This window comes from Aulostomus chinensis, chromosome 14 (genome assembly GCF_037954235.1).
Source record: "Aulostomus chinensis isolate RoL2024-O1b breed Wild chromosome 14, RoL_Achi_v1.0, whole genome shotgun sequence".
NCBI classification, from domain to species: Eukaryota; Metazoa; Chordata; class Actinopteri; order Syngnathiformes; family Aulostomidae; genus Aulostomus; species Aulostomus chinensis.
Window position 1 is genome coordinate 11,351,659 of NC_141333.1, and position 14,580 is coordinate 11,366,238.

General features: G+C 43.2%; 1 protein-coding gene across 1 annotated transcript in view; it reads right to left on the minus strand.

The window, feature by feature from the left end:
* Positions 1 to 9,462: 9,462 nt before the first annotated feature.
* Positions 9,463 to 14,580, minus strand: part of psmd1 (proteasome 26S subunit, non-ATPase 1) — a 33,123-nt gene continuing 28,005 nt past the window's right edge. The window contains exons 21-25 of the mRNA XM_086223283.1: positions 14,203 to 14,295; positions 13,865 to 13,951; positions 12,764 to 12,931; positions 10,959 to 11,124; positions 9,463 to 9,660 (exon numbers count right to left, since the gene is read on the minus strand). Coding sequence (XP_086079409.1) covers positions 10,978 to 11,124; positions 12,764 to 12,931; positions 13,865 to 13,951; positions 14,203 to 14,295 — 495 coding nt within the window. The 3' untranslated portion in view covers positions 9,463 to 9,660; positions 10,959 to 10,977. The remainder of the gene's footprint in view (positions 9,661 to 10,958; positions 11,125 to 12,763; positions 12,932 to 13,864; positions 13,952 to 14,202; positions 14,296 to 14,580) is intronic.

The window sequence follows — 14,580 nt, forward strand, 5'->3', positions numbered from 1 at the left end:
AAATGTGCGTCCCGTATATATATTTTTTTTCCACATTTCTTCCATTTTTTTTTTTTTTTTGGACAATAATTTATCAAATTATCTTCGTACCATCTGTATATTAAATGTTCCCAGACGGGCCTTTTTTTCTGTTATTCTTTAAAAAAAAAAAAAAGTGAGCTATTTATTTGAAATCCAGCTGACGAGTTTATATTCAAATGAAGAAAGTCTAAAAATATTCAGGAATGTTTTTATGGAGCTTAAGGCTGCGGCTCCATAAATCAGCATCCCGGCGTTGTAGATGTGGTTTTGTGGTTTCAATACACTGAGCTTGTATTTTCGTCTATCCTGACCCGACGAGAGCTCTCATGACACTGTTCACATGTGCGGGAGATCAGTTTACTTTTATTTTTTCAGCAAAGAACATAAATTCATTTTTGTTTACACTGTTGTGATAAAGGGGGCGATTGTCCTGGTGCGTTCAGCGGCGAGACGGATGTTCGCTGGAAACGCTTTCTGACTAAAAATGGAAGTGACATCACAACATCGTGTGACGGCTGTTTTATCCTCGAAAATGAAATTATTTTGTAAACCAAAAGTTGTTCTTGAAAGGCGCTCCTCAATCCTGATACACATCCATGCAAGTACTAGCCAGGCTCATTCAGCAGGGCCACTGAGTTATAGCTGTCTTTGTGTGTGTGTGTGTGTGTGTGTGTGTGTGTGTGTACAGTAACGTGTGTTTAGTCTGCTGAAAACTAATGTTCTTGAAAACACAACAGTGATAATTCACCTCAATACTACTTATGTTCAACATACTTAACATACCACTGAAGTACTGACAAATAAGAGAAGTAAAAAAAAAAAACCAACTATTTTTATTATTATTTTTTGTTCAAAGTACAGGTCACAGTATTTTGACTGGGGGGTCAAATAGAATAAATATTAAATCGATTATTCAATAAATTGAGTTGAAATTCAACAGAATATATCCCGAGCTCCTCCGAAATGAAAAATAAACATCAACATAAACATGACAATGTGAGTTATAAAGTGAAACCAAAAACCAGTAAAAATAAAAAAAATAATAATAATCCCATCCTAAAATACACTCTTGATATATTAGCACTGTGTCGTGTTTACTCATGACTGTTGCCTTCAAAGACACTTGATCTGGAGGACTCGGGATGTGATGGCGGGCCTCTGCGAACGCCCCGTGAGTCTCTTCCAGGAAGTCTGCGGTCGGCTCGCCTGTGGAGAAATGAAGGGTCACCGCTGGAGACGTTTCCCTCCATTAAAAACACCATGTGAACAAACGCTGAGCGGGCCAAGCCCCATTAATGCCGCTCAGACGGCCATTCATGTTAATATTTAGTCAATGAGTCCAGCGGTGACTGAAGCCTTGTTTTCTTAAAACAAATCTAAAAACACGCCAGCGAGGTGAGATCATGTCACTCGCCTCCGCTGCAAATACATCGGACATTTTGTTACCGCCTCAAAGTGTCGCCGGTGCGTTGAAGACCTGCGACATTCAAGTTCCAGCGACGTTTCTTCTTCTTTGGTTTCAGCCGACATGAATGAGGAACCGCGACTGTTGCGAATTGTTCCCTTTTTTTTAAGTGATCGTGTTGACCAAGGATGTGATTTACGGCTGTTTGATTTCAACAGACAAAACCAGCTGTCAGCAGCCAAGGTCATAAGTCAGCAAAGACACACAGAGGAGTGTGTGTGCTGTTAACAGGCCAGGAACCAGACACCGCTGGACTCCGTTTTAGAGAGTTTTAATGACCAGAGGGACCGGATTAAGATTTGATACCCCTAAAAACTAGCATCCGGACTTTTTTAAACGATTTTTTTTCTGTTGCTTGTCAGGAATCTTTTGATTTAAGAGAAACCATCAAAGAGATAATGCATGTTTTTACACAAACACACTCTCACACACACACGCACACACACACACACCAATTAAAAGATCAAATCATTAAAGTCCTCCTTCATAAAAGTCTGGGATGATTAGAATCTCCACAACTTCAAGATTAAAGAATCTCATAAATACTTCTTTTTGGGAGAAAACTGCTCGTGCTCTCCTTCAGTTGCAGAAAACGATCAAATAGATGTGAGTGGACATGTAGAAGTACTCGGAGAACTTAGGTGTGAATAATTGATTATTTATATCTACAGTTAAATCAATCACATGGTTTTCATCTATTTGTTTGCCTGTCGTGGTGCCAGTTTGCGCAAAATCATAACAAATCAGTTTGAAACTGCAAAATAAAGACGTGGCAGCGTCATCCAGGTCTGTCAGCGAGACGTTTGTGTTGCACCAACTCCAGTGTGTAGAGCTCAAACGAGTCTAATCCCGACTGTGCTGTCTCCAAGCGTTCGTGCCTCCAAACCCTCAGCCACGAGAGCTCATGTTTACTGCAGCCGTGTTCACACTGAACAGAGCGGTTCTGGTTTCTGGCGCTGCCTCGGGCCGCAAAGCCAAACAGGCCTGCCTGTATTCTCTTCACGCTGATGATGAATGAGCGGACAGCATGAATAGATGCATTGTTACGAGCACACGTCCACGCCACAATATCCTCCACCGCACTGACACGGAGGGGAAAAAAGGAGGTGCAGAAGCTGGTTGCAGCACCTTCACCCGCCCGCAGACCAGTCCTTCCCTCTCCACAGCCAGCGCTTGTTTAGTTTATGCCTTCAGTCTCCGTTCCCAGAGTGGGCACACTCAGCTGCTTTCTTTCTTTTTCCCCCTCCTTTTCTTCCCTTCTAAAGATTCGCGTTGTGAGTGAAGCCTTCCCAGAGGGCCCTGCTCCACGCCGCGGAGAGCAGTCAGCTGGCGCTGGCTTGATGCTGCTCCACCAGATCTGGAGTCCAGGTGTTCTTACGCCGCCAGGGTGGAAACCTCCTCTGAGCCAAATCCAGAAACACAGACAAGTGTCCCTTCGTCTGTAAAAGTCTAAATCCTGCAGAAGAGAAACCGACAGATGCTCTCAACAAGTTCTGCTGAGGCACCTTTGAACAAAGCACTTAAAGGTACAATGTGAGTTTTTCATACTCCAAACCACTGGGGGGCAGCATATCACATGAGAGTTGGTCTGTTCACTCCTGTAGTGTTGCAGGAATGACGTGTTTTTGCAGGCCAACCCAGAAGTTAGAATCACAGTGGCTTCCCTTGACCAAGCGTATGAGACATGCACCTCTTTGTTCAACATTTCATTTCCCGACATTAGCACCATTTTTAGGATTTTTGAAGAAATTCATGAAATCCTAAGAACAAGACCTTGCGATGAATCAACGACACCGTGCACACACGAGTTCAACCTCATGACGAGTATCACTGTTTTTGCTGCCGTTCAATATCCATGACACATTTTAGTTCCTTTTTCTCCGCCATTTTTAAAACACATAAAAGCCTCAAAATGTACAAGTGTCGAACTTATGGGCGTAAGATCTCCTTGATTCTTAAGTCTTTGATCGATTCATGAGCGTAACCAAGGTTCAGTCATTCTGAATTCTCGCCGAAAGATCGTTGTTTTTGGGTCTTTGTGGTGTTTTGATCAAGATCACGCAGGCTGGTGACAGTTATCGAGCCCCTCAGAGAGCGGAACACACCTGCGAGCGACTGGATGTGAGGGATCAGAAACCTGCACGCAGAATCCAACTGCAGCTGCTTCTTAGCTTGAGAAAGCTAAGCTAGTTAGCTTAGAACAGTAGTACCCAAAGTAGTTCCAGAGAGAAAAGCGGCGCAGGTCACAGGGTCTGAAGTTGATAGTCTCCATCACAACTCGTAGGTAAATATTGGGACCAAAATAATAATAACGTCATTAGTCGTAGCATCTGACTTAACATTTTGAATGATACTTCTTTGACTTGGTTAATTTATTTATTTTAACATTTTTACTGACTAAATCAGTCATCGATTATTTGTGAAACCAATCAGATGATGAAAAAAAAATAGTGGCTAGTTGCAACTTTGCTAGCTGGGGGCGTTCCATCTTTGAACCCCAGGATGGCAGCCATGATGATCACCAGCTGTGGTGCTCCGGAGGCTTCAGGAGGGTCATGACTTAACGAGGCGTCACGATGCAAATCACTACTCGTCCTACCTGTCCTGCCGGCTGCTGGAGGAGGAGGAGGAAGAGGAGGAGGAAGAGGACGCCGTCAAAGCCAGAGAGCGTTATATAATTCCTCCGCCGTTTTGACATCAGTGGGCCTGTCTAGGTTCAGAGGGGTCAAATGAATGTCAACACTCTAAACCACAATCACAGGGGCAGCACACTTCCAGTAAACACACACACACACACACACACACACACACACACACACACACACACACACACACACACACACACACACACACACACACACACCTCCTGAAAAGAAGTGACCGTTCTCACCACAGGTGATCAACATGGTGCAAGATTGCTAGTTATACTGTAGTTTTGGGGAAAAAAAAAACCCCATCCAAAACAGATGAAGAAAATCAGAAAGTAGATGGGTCACATGGTTGTGAGTAAAGGAAGTAAGACGACGACAGAAGAGGAAGACCGCTGCTAAAAACAAACCATCTAAGAAAAATTATTATAACATCGAAAACTACATCGATAGATTTACAATACAATGAACGGCAACGGTTCAAAAAAAATCTTCAAATATATGTGTATATGTATTTACATGAACACACACCGAAATTGACAAGACATCAAAGATGGCTTTACAAAAAAAAACCAAACTTTTAAAAATAAGTGAACAAAATGAAATAGCAACAGTCAATTATCCAACACTGAATCTGGTTATCCAAAGAGGAGGAGGAACCAGTGTCAAACCCTACCCCTTCTCCATTAAATATTCATCACTGTTCATCCAGAAACTTCCTTCTCCAAATCATCTTATTTGGAATGTGCATATACAAATGAATGCCTATACCAATAAAGCAGTTTCTTATATTTACTTTTCTATTTTCCACAAATATATTCATCAATTTTTCTTTACCTTCTGTCAAAAGATTGCCAAATGCCTAATTATCAAAGCTATTAAGGCACCACAACCTGCACGTTTTTCTTTTACTGTTGACAATAAAAACGCAGTTATCCCGAAAACAAGTTGACAATGATTTGCTAACTTTATCCAACCAAAAGCCTCAAACCTTAAGGTTCTTCTTGGTTTATGGATTATAAGAAAAACAGATTTGCTTCTCCTCTGGTTTGTGTCATTTCAAATTCAAAAAAGTTCATTTTGCAAAGGTAAATTGGAAGCGTTTAACACCGGCTGCTTGATAGTCGAGTGTTTTAGGTTCTCATTTAAAGGTAAATTCAGCGTTAAAATTTGTCTCGACCAGACGAGTCAGCGAGTCTGTGTTCCATGACCACGGACAGAGAAGAAATATAGAGGTGGAGCACAAAGAGTGCTGAGTGTGTATTAAATTATGATTATGATCTCAGGAACTGTTTAGATTAGCCTCTCCTGCATGCTGCTTCCTTGTAGGAGGCCTTTATCTTTTCACTGTCAGAGATAAAATGAAATTTACGAGCTGCAAGCCACCGAGGCCAAAATCCACAACATCCTGAGTTTGTTCAGCGTGAGCCTCCATCCAGAGCTCCACCATGGACCACTGAGACATCACTCGCTGGGCCTGCAGTCCAGCCAAACCCTCTCCGGGGCCTCGACCCCATCTGAAGGCCACACACTCGCTGATCTGGCCAAGCGGCTCTCTGGTGGGTCCCCGTGTTTGCTTTGATAGTGCCGCTGATGGTCCGTCCTTTCATCGCCGCCGTCACCATCACAGACGGTGACTACATGCTCCGTCGGCTCACACAAACCATCATCCTCTTCCTCCTCGGTCTTGGTGCTCGGTTTGTCAGTCTCCTGACAGACGACGGTCGCTGCTGGTCGGCCGTCCTACCGCCCGCCTCCATCTCCCCTCGACATTTTTGCCTTGTATGGTGCTTTAGTTCTTGTCGTTAGGGAATTCCTTTAAGTCTCGGTCCATAAAAAGAGCAAATCTACGTATGGAGCGTGTAAACGGGAGGTCAGAGTACAGGTCGCAGTACAGGTCGCAGTTCAGGCTACGTACGTAGAAGGCTAATTAGCTCAAATTTAAAACCGAGCTGTTAATTACTAGATTCACAAAGGGAAGGTGGGAATATTGTTAGTCATAAATAAGTAAATATCTATAAATCCTTTTCCTCAGAACTGAAAATAACCCATTGTTGTCTTCCCTGTATATTATCCAAACTGGGCTGAATGCTAGCATGCTAAAATACCTGGAACTGGTAGGTGTTACCGCTTATTTTAGCATGCTAACTACGTTTAGCACAAACTGCAAAGGCCCAAATTTCCCTTTCAGGAGAGCAACAATCTACAAAGCTCTATTTTATTCTGCCAACTCCTACAAGAAACTCAATAAAGTCTCATAATCAACCCAAATTAAATCTGACATATTTGAGCACTTCTCAAGTCACAGTTCATCTTGTCGACTGAAGTTTTTATGGCGTGTAAAAACGAGCGTGTTTGTGTCGGGATCCTCTTTTGCGTTACATCACGCCTCCACTCAGGCAGCGTAATAGAAGTGACTTAATCTACGATAATCTGGAATATCTGTACGTACTCAATCCAGCAATGTTAAGACATTCCTCCCTATGAGTGAATGAGTCATGCCAGCGGGAGCTACCGAAGATTTACCAGTCATAGGGTTCATTAGGGGTTTTTGAGATTTTCCTGTCTGGACCAAATGTGGACATAAATATTTTGGAATCAGAGAGGAGGCCACCAACAACATCCAGGACCACCACTGAGCTTATGAGTCTTCATCGAAATAGTTTCTGGCATTTCAGATGAAGGAACACTCGGTTAAGAGGAAGATTTAAGACTCAACTTTGATGTCTGGAAAGCTTCTGATCTGATTGGTATCACATGTTTGAAGTGCGAGGGGGAAGTCAGCACAGAAACACGCGAGTGCGAAGAATGCGACGCAGAATTTCCACTTAGACTAAGAAATGGAAGTCTCGTCCCGCCCGTGCTACACCAGGACATACGGGAAGGGAAAGCTCCATCGGACCTCATTACAAGTTCTCTGGAAAACAGGATGGAAATGTGGGGCGGCGGAGGAGGAGGAGGAGGAGGAAGGGTCCGTGGGACTATACACCCCCACTATATTGAATCAGCTTGCAGCATCAAGACCATGAGTAAGATCTAAGTGTGTTCTGCATCTTGTAAGATCTCGTATCTCGGTGATGAAAGATTAATAAAGTTTTAATTCCATCGTCCGTGAGCGCGTTTCTGGGAATGTGAAGGGAGGAGATGATTAAACTCAGTGTCTGGCCAGCGTGCTCATGTGATGGGGGTCGACAAGCCGTAAATCATCTCTGACACCCACGTACCTCATAGCAAAGCCATTTTTTCCACCAGTCTCTTTTCTTTTTTTCCCCCCTGAAACGTGTGGCATTCCAGAATATTTCATGTCATCCTGCTGGTGTTATCATTTCCTGAATGTTTCCCAAACCGCTTTTCCAAATGAAGCTTCATTTACCAAAAATAATCAGGCTTGGGCGAAGGAAACTGGCTGCTTTAACACGGTAAACTTCACGGGTTATAAACCAGAAACCACAATAAAATAAATCCTGCAGTTTTGAGTCTATTAACAAGGTGGATGGTTGATGTATTAACTTATAAGGTATTTTTCCATAAACTACTTAAATTTTATTTAGTGTAACAAAAAGGGGAAGGATAACAGTGCAGCAGCAGACACACAAGTTGAATTTTCACATCAGAATTTAGGCGGAACAAACAAAGGTTTCTGACTGTGCGTGTTGCAGCTCATCAGCCGCACTGAGCGGTTCGATCATTTCTGCTCAAATTAATTGGCGGGATTTTTAAGTTTCATTTCAGAGACCACCTGTCTGATGCTATTCCTTCCACACTCATGATGAAAATAATTTTTTTTCGGGCCAAATATGAAACTGATTGTGTGTCAAAGGAGGGCAAAGAGGTAAAAGAGACAATAAAAGTGATAATTCTTTCATTTCAAAATGTGACCGTTTCTACATCTGAACTCTTTCTCCCTCTCTTCAATCCGCACCATTAAGATGGATAATTTACTCGCGTGCCACATTAATAAATTTTGCTTTGTTAAACAGAAATTGCCACCGCCACCATGCACCAGTCAGAATATCTCAAAAGCTCACGGAGTCAAAGGTCAAACCAGTGAAAGGTTAGAAGTCGAAGGGATCCCCGGTGACTAAGAGAAACCTCATCGCTGCTCCCGTTTGTCTTTTTGAAGCCTTGAAGTGTTTCAAATGAAATGTGAGCTCAACTGACTGTCGATAGAAAAATGGTCCACGGGGGGGTTTGAATCCTCAGGTGTTGATAAGCTGAGCTCAGGCGAGGCCTAAACACAGATTTTATTTTTAGAACAGCAGTAGACTTGGTTCAGCGGTAGAAAGTCTCAAATGACGGTCAGTGAATCCGTCTGAAGATGGACAATAACTCGCATTTTTGCAGCGCGACTGGGATTTACTCCAATGAATCTGGCGGCATCAAAAAACTAAAAGTCAATAATCAAACCTGTCATTTATTAGCAATCATTTTTAGAATGTATTTAACAAAACTTTTTGGAAAAGTGCAGATTTATACATTTTGACAACCTAGATTCCGGTCTCTTCTGGTAGCGTCTGCCCTCCTTTTAGAGATGCGTCTCCAACAAAGCATGTTTTACCTCTCAAGTACTCATTAATAGGTGTCTCAAGCTCCCACAGATGAGTTTTTTCCTTCTTTGTGAGCCCATAATGCATAAGAGCCAGTCACATATATTTAACTTGAAGCTAATGGCAACAGTCTTGACCAACAATGCTGCATTCTTGAGTCAAAGAAGAACAGGGGGACAAAAAAACAAAAAAGCTTCTCCCGAGCTCAAGGCAACTATTTGTGAGTGCTCGATAGGCAAAATACACTTTTTGCTGAAGTGCTGCTTTGATGGATGATTTTGTTGCATTTGATGGAGTCCTCCAAGGGTCAGTTCTCAGACCTCTGTTGTTTCATCTGTACGTGCTCTCTTAACCAAAATGATACTGTAGTTTCTTATCGTGGATGTTTCCATCTATCTATATGAATAAATAGCCAACATGGCTCCACTGACTTCAGCTGCTTCAGCACTTTGTTGTGGTATAAAAAGCAGAGTGCTGGTTTCATTTCTTAACCTGCCTTCGTTACAATTTTATTCTGTGTGGTTTTCATTGAAATGTGCAACACAAATAGTTTCCTTGTCTTTAGCTTTCTTGAATTCAAGACCCTATTAAGCAAGATTTGGCTGACAGCAGACCCCCTCAGCCCTGTATTTATACAGCAGACTCAGCTGGTTGTACAGAGTCAGAGTGCTGGGTGTTAAAAAATGTAAACCAGTCTAAACGTGCAGGATTAGAGATATTCCTCCATGTGCGTCTGGTAAAATATCCGCTCAAATAAACACACTTGACACTCTTTAACATATATCTTTTTTTTTATTGTATGGACAGAAAATTATACAATTTGAGAATGTAAAATACCCCCATCTGACGAATGAGGAGCCAGAACAGGAAAGAAATATGTAAAAGTGGAAGCGGAGCAGGGAGGTGGATGGGTAGAAGGACTCACAGAGGGGTGGGGGGGCACTGGACCGACATGCTGGGATCACAGTTCTTCTGACGCCTGTGGAAGAGAACACACACATCAGGGGGAGATGGAGAACCAAAACCTGTCTAAAGTAAACAAACATCACAAAAAGCTTATGCAGCGATCAAGTCAGACGGAATAGAGACTGACATGTTTGGATTGGTCATGTGACTGGACGACTTTAACCTGCGGTTCGTCTGAAACACTACGCATCGACCACAGTTGCCTGTTTCTGTTATACTTGAGTTTAAGCTATTAAACAAATTCTTTGGACAACTTTATTGCAACTTGATCACACGCAAGTGACAAACAGATGTTCAGTTACATAATAGGTGACTGTCGATGCCATCTGCCAATCAGAAACAGGTAATTGGCACTGGGATCAAACACGGTGGTACAGCTGGAAGAGGAACTAATCACTGGAATCCCAAAGACTCGACAGCAGACTGGTGTTGCACCAGTAACTGTTGGGAGAAGAATGGTTCCTCAAATGTGTCGTTATTGTGAACTCTGCTGATTTTCCTCCTGGAACTCTGCTGAAATACGTCAATCTGCAGAGTCTGCTTGGGTTATAATATGGATAATAAAGCTATCAGTATGTAAATGAATATGTATGACGTACATGTAGGAGTCAATTTCTGTTCCATAACCAATGGAACGCCGCCCTCTGACAAAGCAAACCCACGATGTCAATCTGACAATGATCTCCGCGGTGTTTTATCTGTCACACAACACTTGAGCCTCATTAAAGCGATGACATAAGGCGCCGAGGCCCTAATTTGGTCTTTGACACCTCATTGGTCTGGTTATGCGTCGCATCAGTGAGCTCCTACATGGGAGGCCGGCTGCAGCAGATCCAACACAAACACAACAAGCAGCCAGCAGTCATTAAGACTCCAGTGTGATGGGTGAATCCAGAGAGGAGGTTCACCCTCTGGGCCGGCAGGGATGTTTACATTCCTCAGTTAGTGACGGGTGAAACTAGGTTAGGCTTGGATAGAGCAGCACAGTCCTGCATCGTGTGTGTTATCACACAACGTTCCTCCCGATGAAGAAGGAACAGCGAGGTGGGCACGTCCCACAGTATGAGGGCTCACTGTCGTACTTCTGTCCGGTGGTTTGGGGAGATAATGCTGTTAGCTTCAGCTTTAACATGACTCTAAAACAAAGTGCTAGAGAATCAGGTCAGTCTCCATCCTCCAGACATCAGTCTCTCACATAATAATAAAGGCAGCGTCTGAATGAAGGAGGGAGCAGCTGATGTGACGGACCTCCGCTGACGCCTCAGGCTGCTTTAGTCATGAACGATGAACCTGGGATTTGTGTCAACATACCTTTGCAGTGACAGTATTCCTACTCGTCTATGTACTCGAAGGGCTCTGGCGGCTCGGGCTCCTGCTCTTCCTCCTCAATTTTGGGGCCATGAGCTGAGACGGGCTCCACGAGCTCCTCTTCCTCCTCACTGGTGTCTTTCATGATGATGATGCCGCCTGTGTGGAGCTGGTGACACGGGGAGGAAAATCAGCGTGAAGCAAAGTGGCTGACGCACAGTAAAAATTCTGTTCACAGTGAGTAAATTATACTTGCTCAATGTTTACATCTCACTTTTCACTGCTGACCAAGGATTTCTGAACTCACCCAGGAGGTTGTTTTCATCTGTGTGTTGGTTTCTTAGTTTGACAGTCAAACTCACAAAGGAGGCCTTTGAATCAGGAGGCTGATGCAAAAACTATCAGGTTCATTTTCACGGAACTTGGACAAAAGGGGGACGCCATTGACTGTGCACACTGATCTTTCACCAAATGATAAAAGTCTTCTTTCATATCAGTCTGTGCTTAATAGAATGCACCTCAAGTCTGAAACTGAACACTTCACAAGCGTAAGGCAGCATATGGAGAACACACACACACACACACACACACACACACACACACACACACACACACAGATGTTGTCTAAACTATCCTGCAGTTTTCTTCATTTTCTTTACATTGTAGCTTACAGAAAAGCGTAGCGTCTTGTGCTGCCACACATCTAAGGTGTAAAGTTTTCTGAACACCTGGTGGCTGCTTGAGTGGCGGTGAGGAAATCCACACACAAACCAACACCACTCATGTTTTGTCAATGACACATGTTATTGGAACAAGTCACTCTGGAACACAGAGAGAGCAGTCGGCCATCCCTACGGGTGAACCAAGTCCTAATCACGTGTTTGTTTTTCACCAATCAAATTGTTTGCTGGCACATACACACATTTAAACAAACTTTCAAAGAGTTCTCCTTTCCCGCGATTCTGCTGGGACCCCCACTGGGAGGCTGGCCTCGGCCTCTAGGAGCCCAGCTTTGAGCTAAGATGTGCTTGGCCGATTTGAACTCTGGCCAGAACAAAGCTCAGAAGTGGAGTTGAAAATAATTTGCGGGGACGTTCAGCAGCAATGACGACAAAGGCAGTAAACTGAGCCACATTTTCTTTGTTTTCAATAAACCTGCAAACACTGAGCAGGTTTCAAGATACGCCTGTAAAACCTCTTCCCTTCCTGAAGTCATCTGACTGGAGAAACAAGCCCTTACAAAGAAGCAGTTACAAAAAACAAAAAAAAAACAGAACAGTCAGACACCATGCTGGCACTCGATAAAATAGGTCACACATTGTAATAGTCCACGCTTTGGTTGCCGGACACAAAATTAAACAGTACTTCCTCCTTACAGGATGGAGGTGTGTTCTGATTGGACGACTTCTCGCTGCGCCGACATTTACTGCAGAAAACTGTCAACATTTACAGAGGCAGGACCACAGTCTGCTGATTTACTGGCACATTGAGGGGGAGTTTCTGGAGCCTGATTGGAACTATTTATTGTCAAGGAGAATTTCTCTATTTTGACACTGTTAAAACTCATTAATGTGATATCTAGAAGGTTCAAGGTCTTCTTCTTCAGGTCTGGTGCACAAAGGAAAGGTTTCATGAAAACCGGCCTGATAGATTTGGCAAAATCATAATGAAACTCAAATGAACGGGACTGAAGACACAACCTCCTTTGTACTTAAAACACACACACACACACACACACACACACACACACACACACACACACACACACACACACACACACACACACACACACAGGGATGTTGGGTTACCGGTTTAAAGGGCTGATAGCGACAGGTCTCGGGCATGTTGAGGACTTTGAGCTGAGCAGGCATCACTCTGGCAGGGTTCTCCAGGAGCTGGAAGTTGGGCTCGGCTTCTTTCTTCTTCTCTTTCTCCTTCTCCTCATCCTTCTTCTCCTTCTCACCCTCCTGCACCTCCTGTCACCACACACAGTAGCACAGTTTTAGAAAATGCTGATAATCTTAACTTTCTTCATGTTTTTAAGTGGTAAACACTTATTCTTCACATTTGTTCTCATCCCAGTCTATGAGTTTCAGTTTCACAGTTTAAGTCACATGAAATACACACTGGTGATTTGTTGGTCTGACGGACAAACACAGCAAACCCATAAACACTGAAAGAATGAAATGGTTGGCAATTAAAAAAAACGTCCACATCTCAAGATCAAAAAGATGAATCATTAAAAAAAACTGATTGAAAATGTCATAATGTCAACACAGAATGCAATAGTGAACCAAACATTTATCTGAACCAAGTTTTGGTTCCCTGGGAGTTCCCATCTCTTTCCAAACCAACATACTGCTCAGAGTTTTGGTGTGGATTTATTTAGTGAAGAAAATAAAGATGTCACAGCTAAAACAGATGATCTAACTGAAACCAGAGTCAGCGCTATAAAACCATCCAGACAGCGACAGCCAGTGGACTCTGAACCACCTGAGCCCAGTCGGAGGTAGATGCCTCTCTCCAACCGCCGTTTGAATTCAGCCAAATAAATAAAAATGCCTCACATGAGAACGTTTCCCATCTGGCCTCTCAGCACCAGAGCTGAGACATGGCGTGGCAGATTGGGTTGAACATGCTGCCGACGCCCAAAGAACAACCCCGTGCACAACGTACACTGTTATTATAATGTTAACACTTTCATATCTCCGCATGTTCACAGTACAACTGCTGGATGAGAAAGCAGCAATCAAATAAAACCTCAGTTCTCTTTCCAGTGTCGATATACTGCATCTTTTAGGCTCTCAAGTACTTTAAGATGCAAAGAGTGAAAACAGTGACATAAAACAGGATCATTGGGGGAGAAGGAAAAAAAAAGTTTCTGCATTTTTGGGGTACTTTTTACTCACCACTTCCATCTTCTCCTCCTCCTTTTCTTTCTTTTCCTTCTCCTTCTTCTTGGCTTTGGCTGTGATGGAGAGAACAGCAGTGGACACCTGCCATACAGAGACAGAGAGAGAAAGAAAGACAGGGGACACTTAGACATTCTGCAAACACGGCCCTGAAATGTAAAAAACAAGTCAACCACAGAAGAACTGATGCCTGTTCTTAATCTACAGAAGCATTGAGGTTCAAGAACTGAAATATAAGATAGAACAGGAAAGGCGTGGGGGTTCTCTGTGATTCACTAATCAATACGATGACTTCCTCAACAGGCTGATGTGCTACGTGGTCCATCATCTCTCACCTTCTCCTTCTCTTTCTCCTTGGGAACCTCCAGAGCTGGTGGGTAGGCGAAGGTGGAGGGCTTACAGTTGGAGCGGTACTGCACCTTGGGCATCTGAAGGAAAGACATCAGAGGAAGACAAAATGATCATGACAGGATGAATTCTGATCCTCTTGATGACGCCCATCCAGCGTGACATGCTCACATCTACATATGAGACAAATTGAAATGCCTGTAAACCCGTCAGCCTCAAATGTACTAATTTTCCATATAAGGAAGAAGCATTAAACAAGGCTCAAACATCAGGATCAACACTGCTGGGTTTGATTTATTCATTAAAGATTTTCTTTGAGCTGATATGTAAATGAGTCAATCAAGAAAGACTTCAAGGGCTTTTAT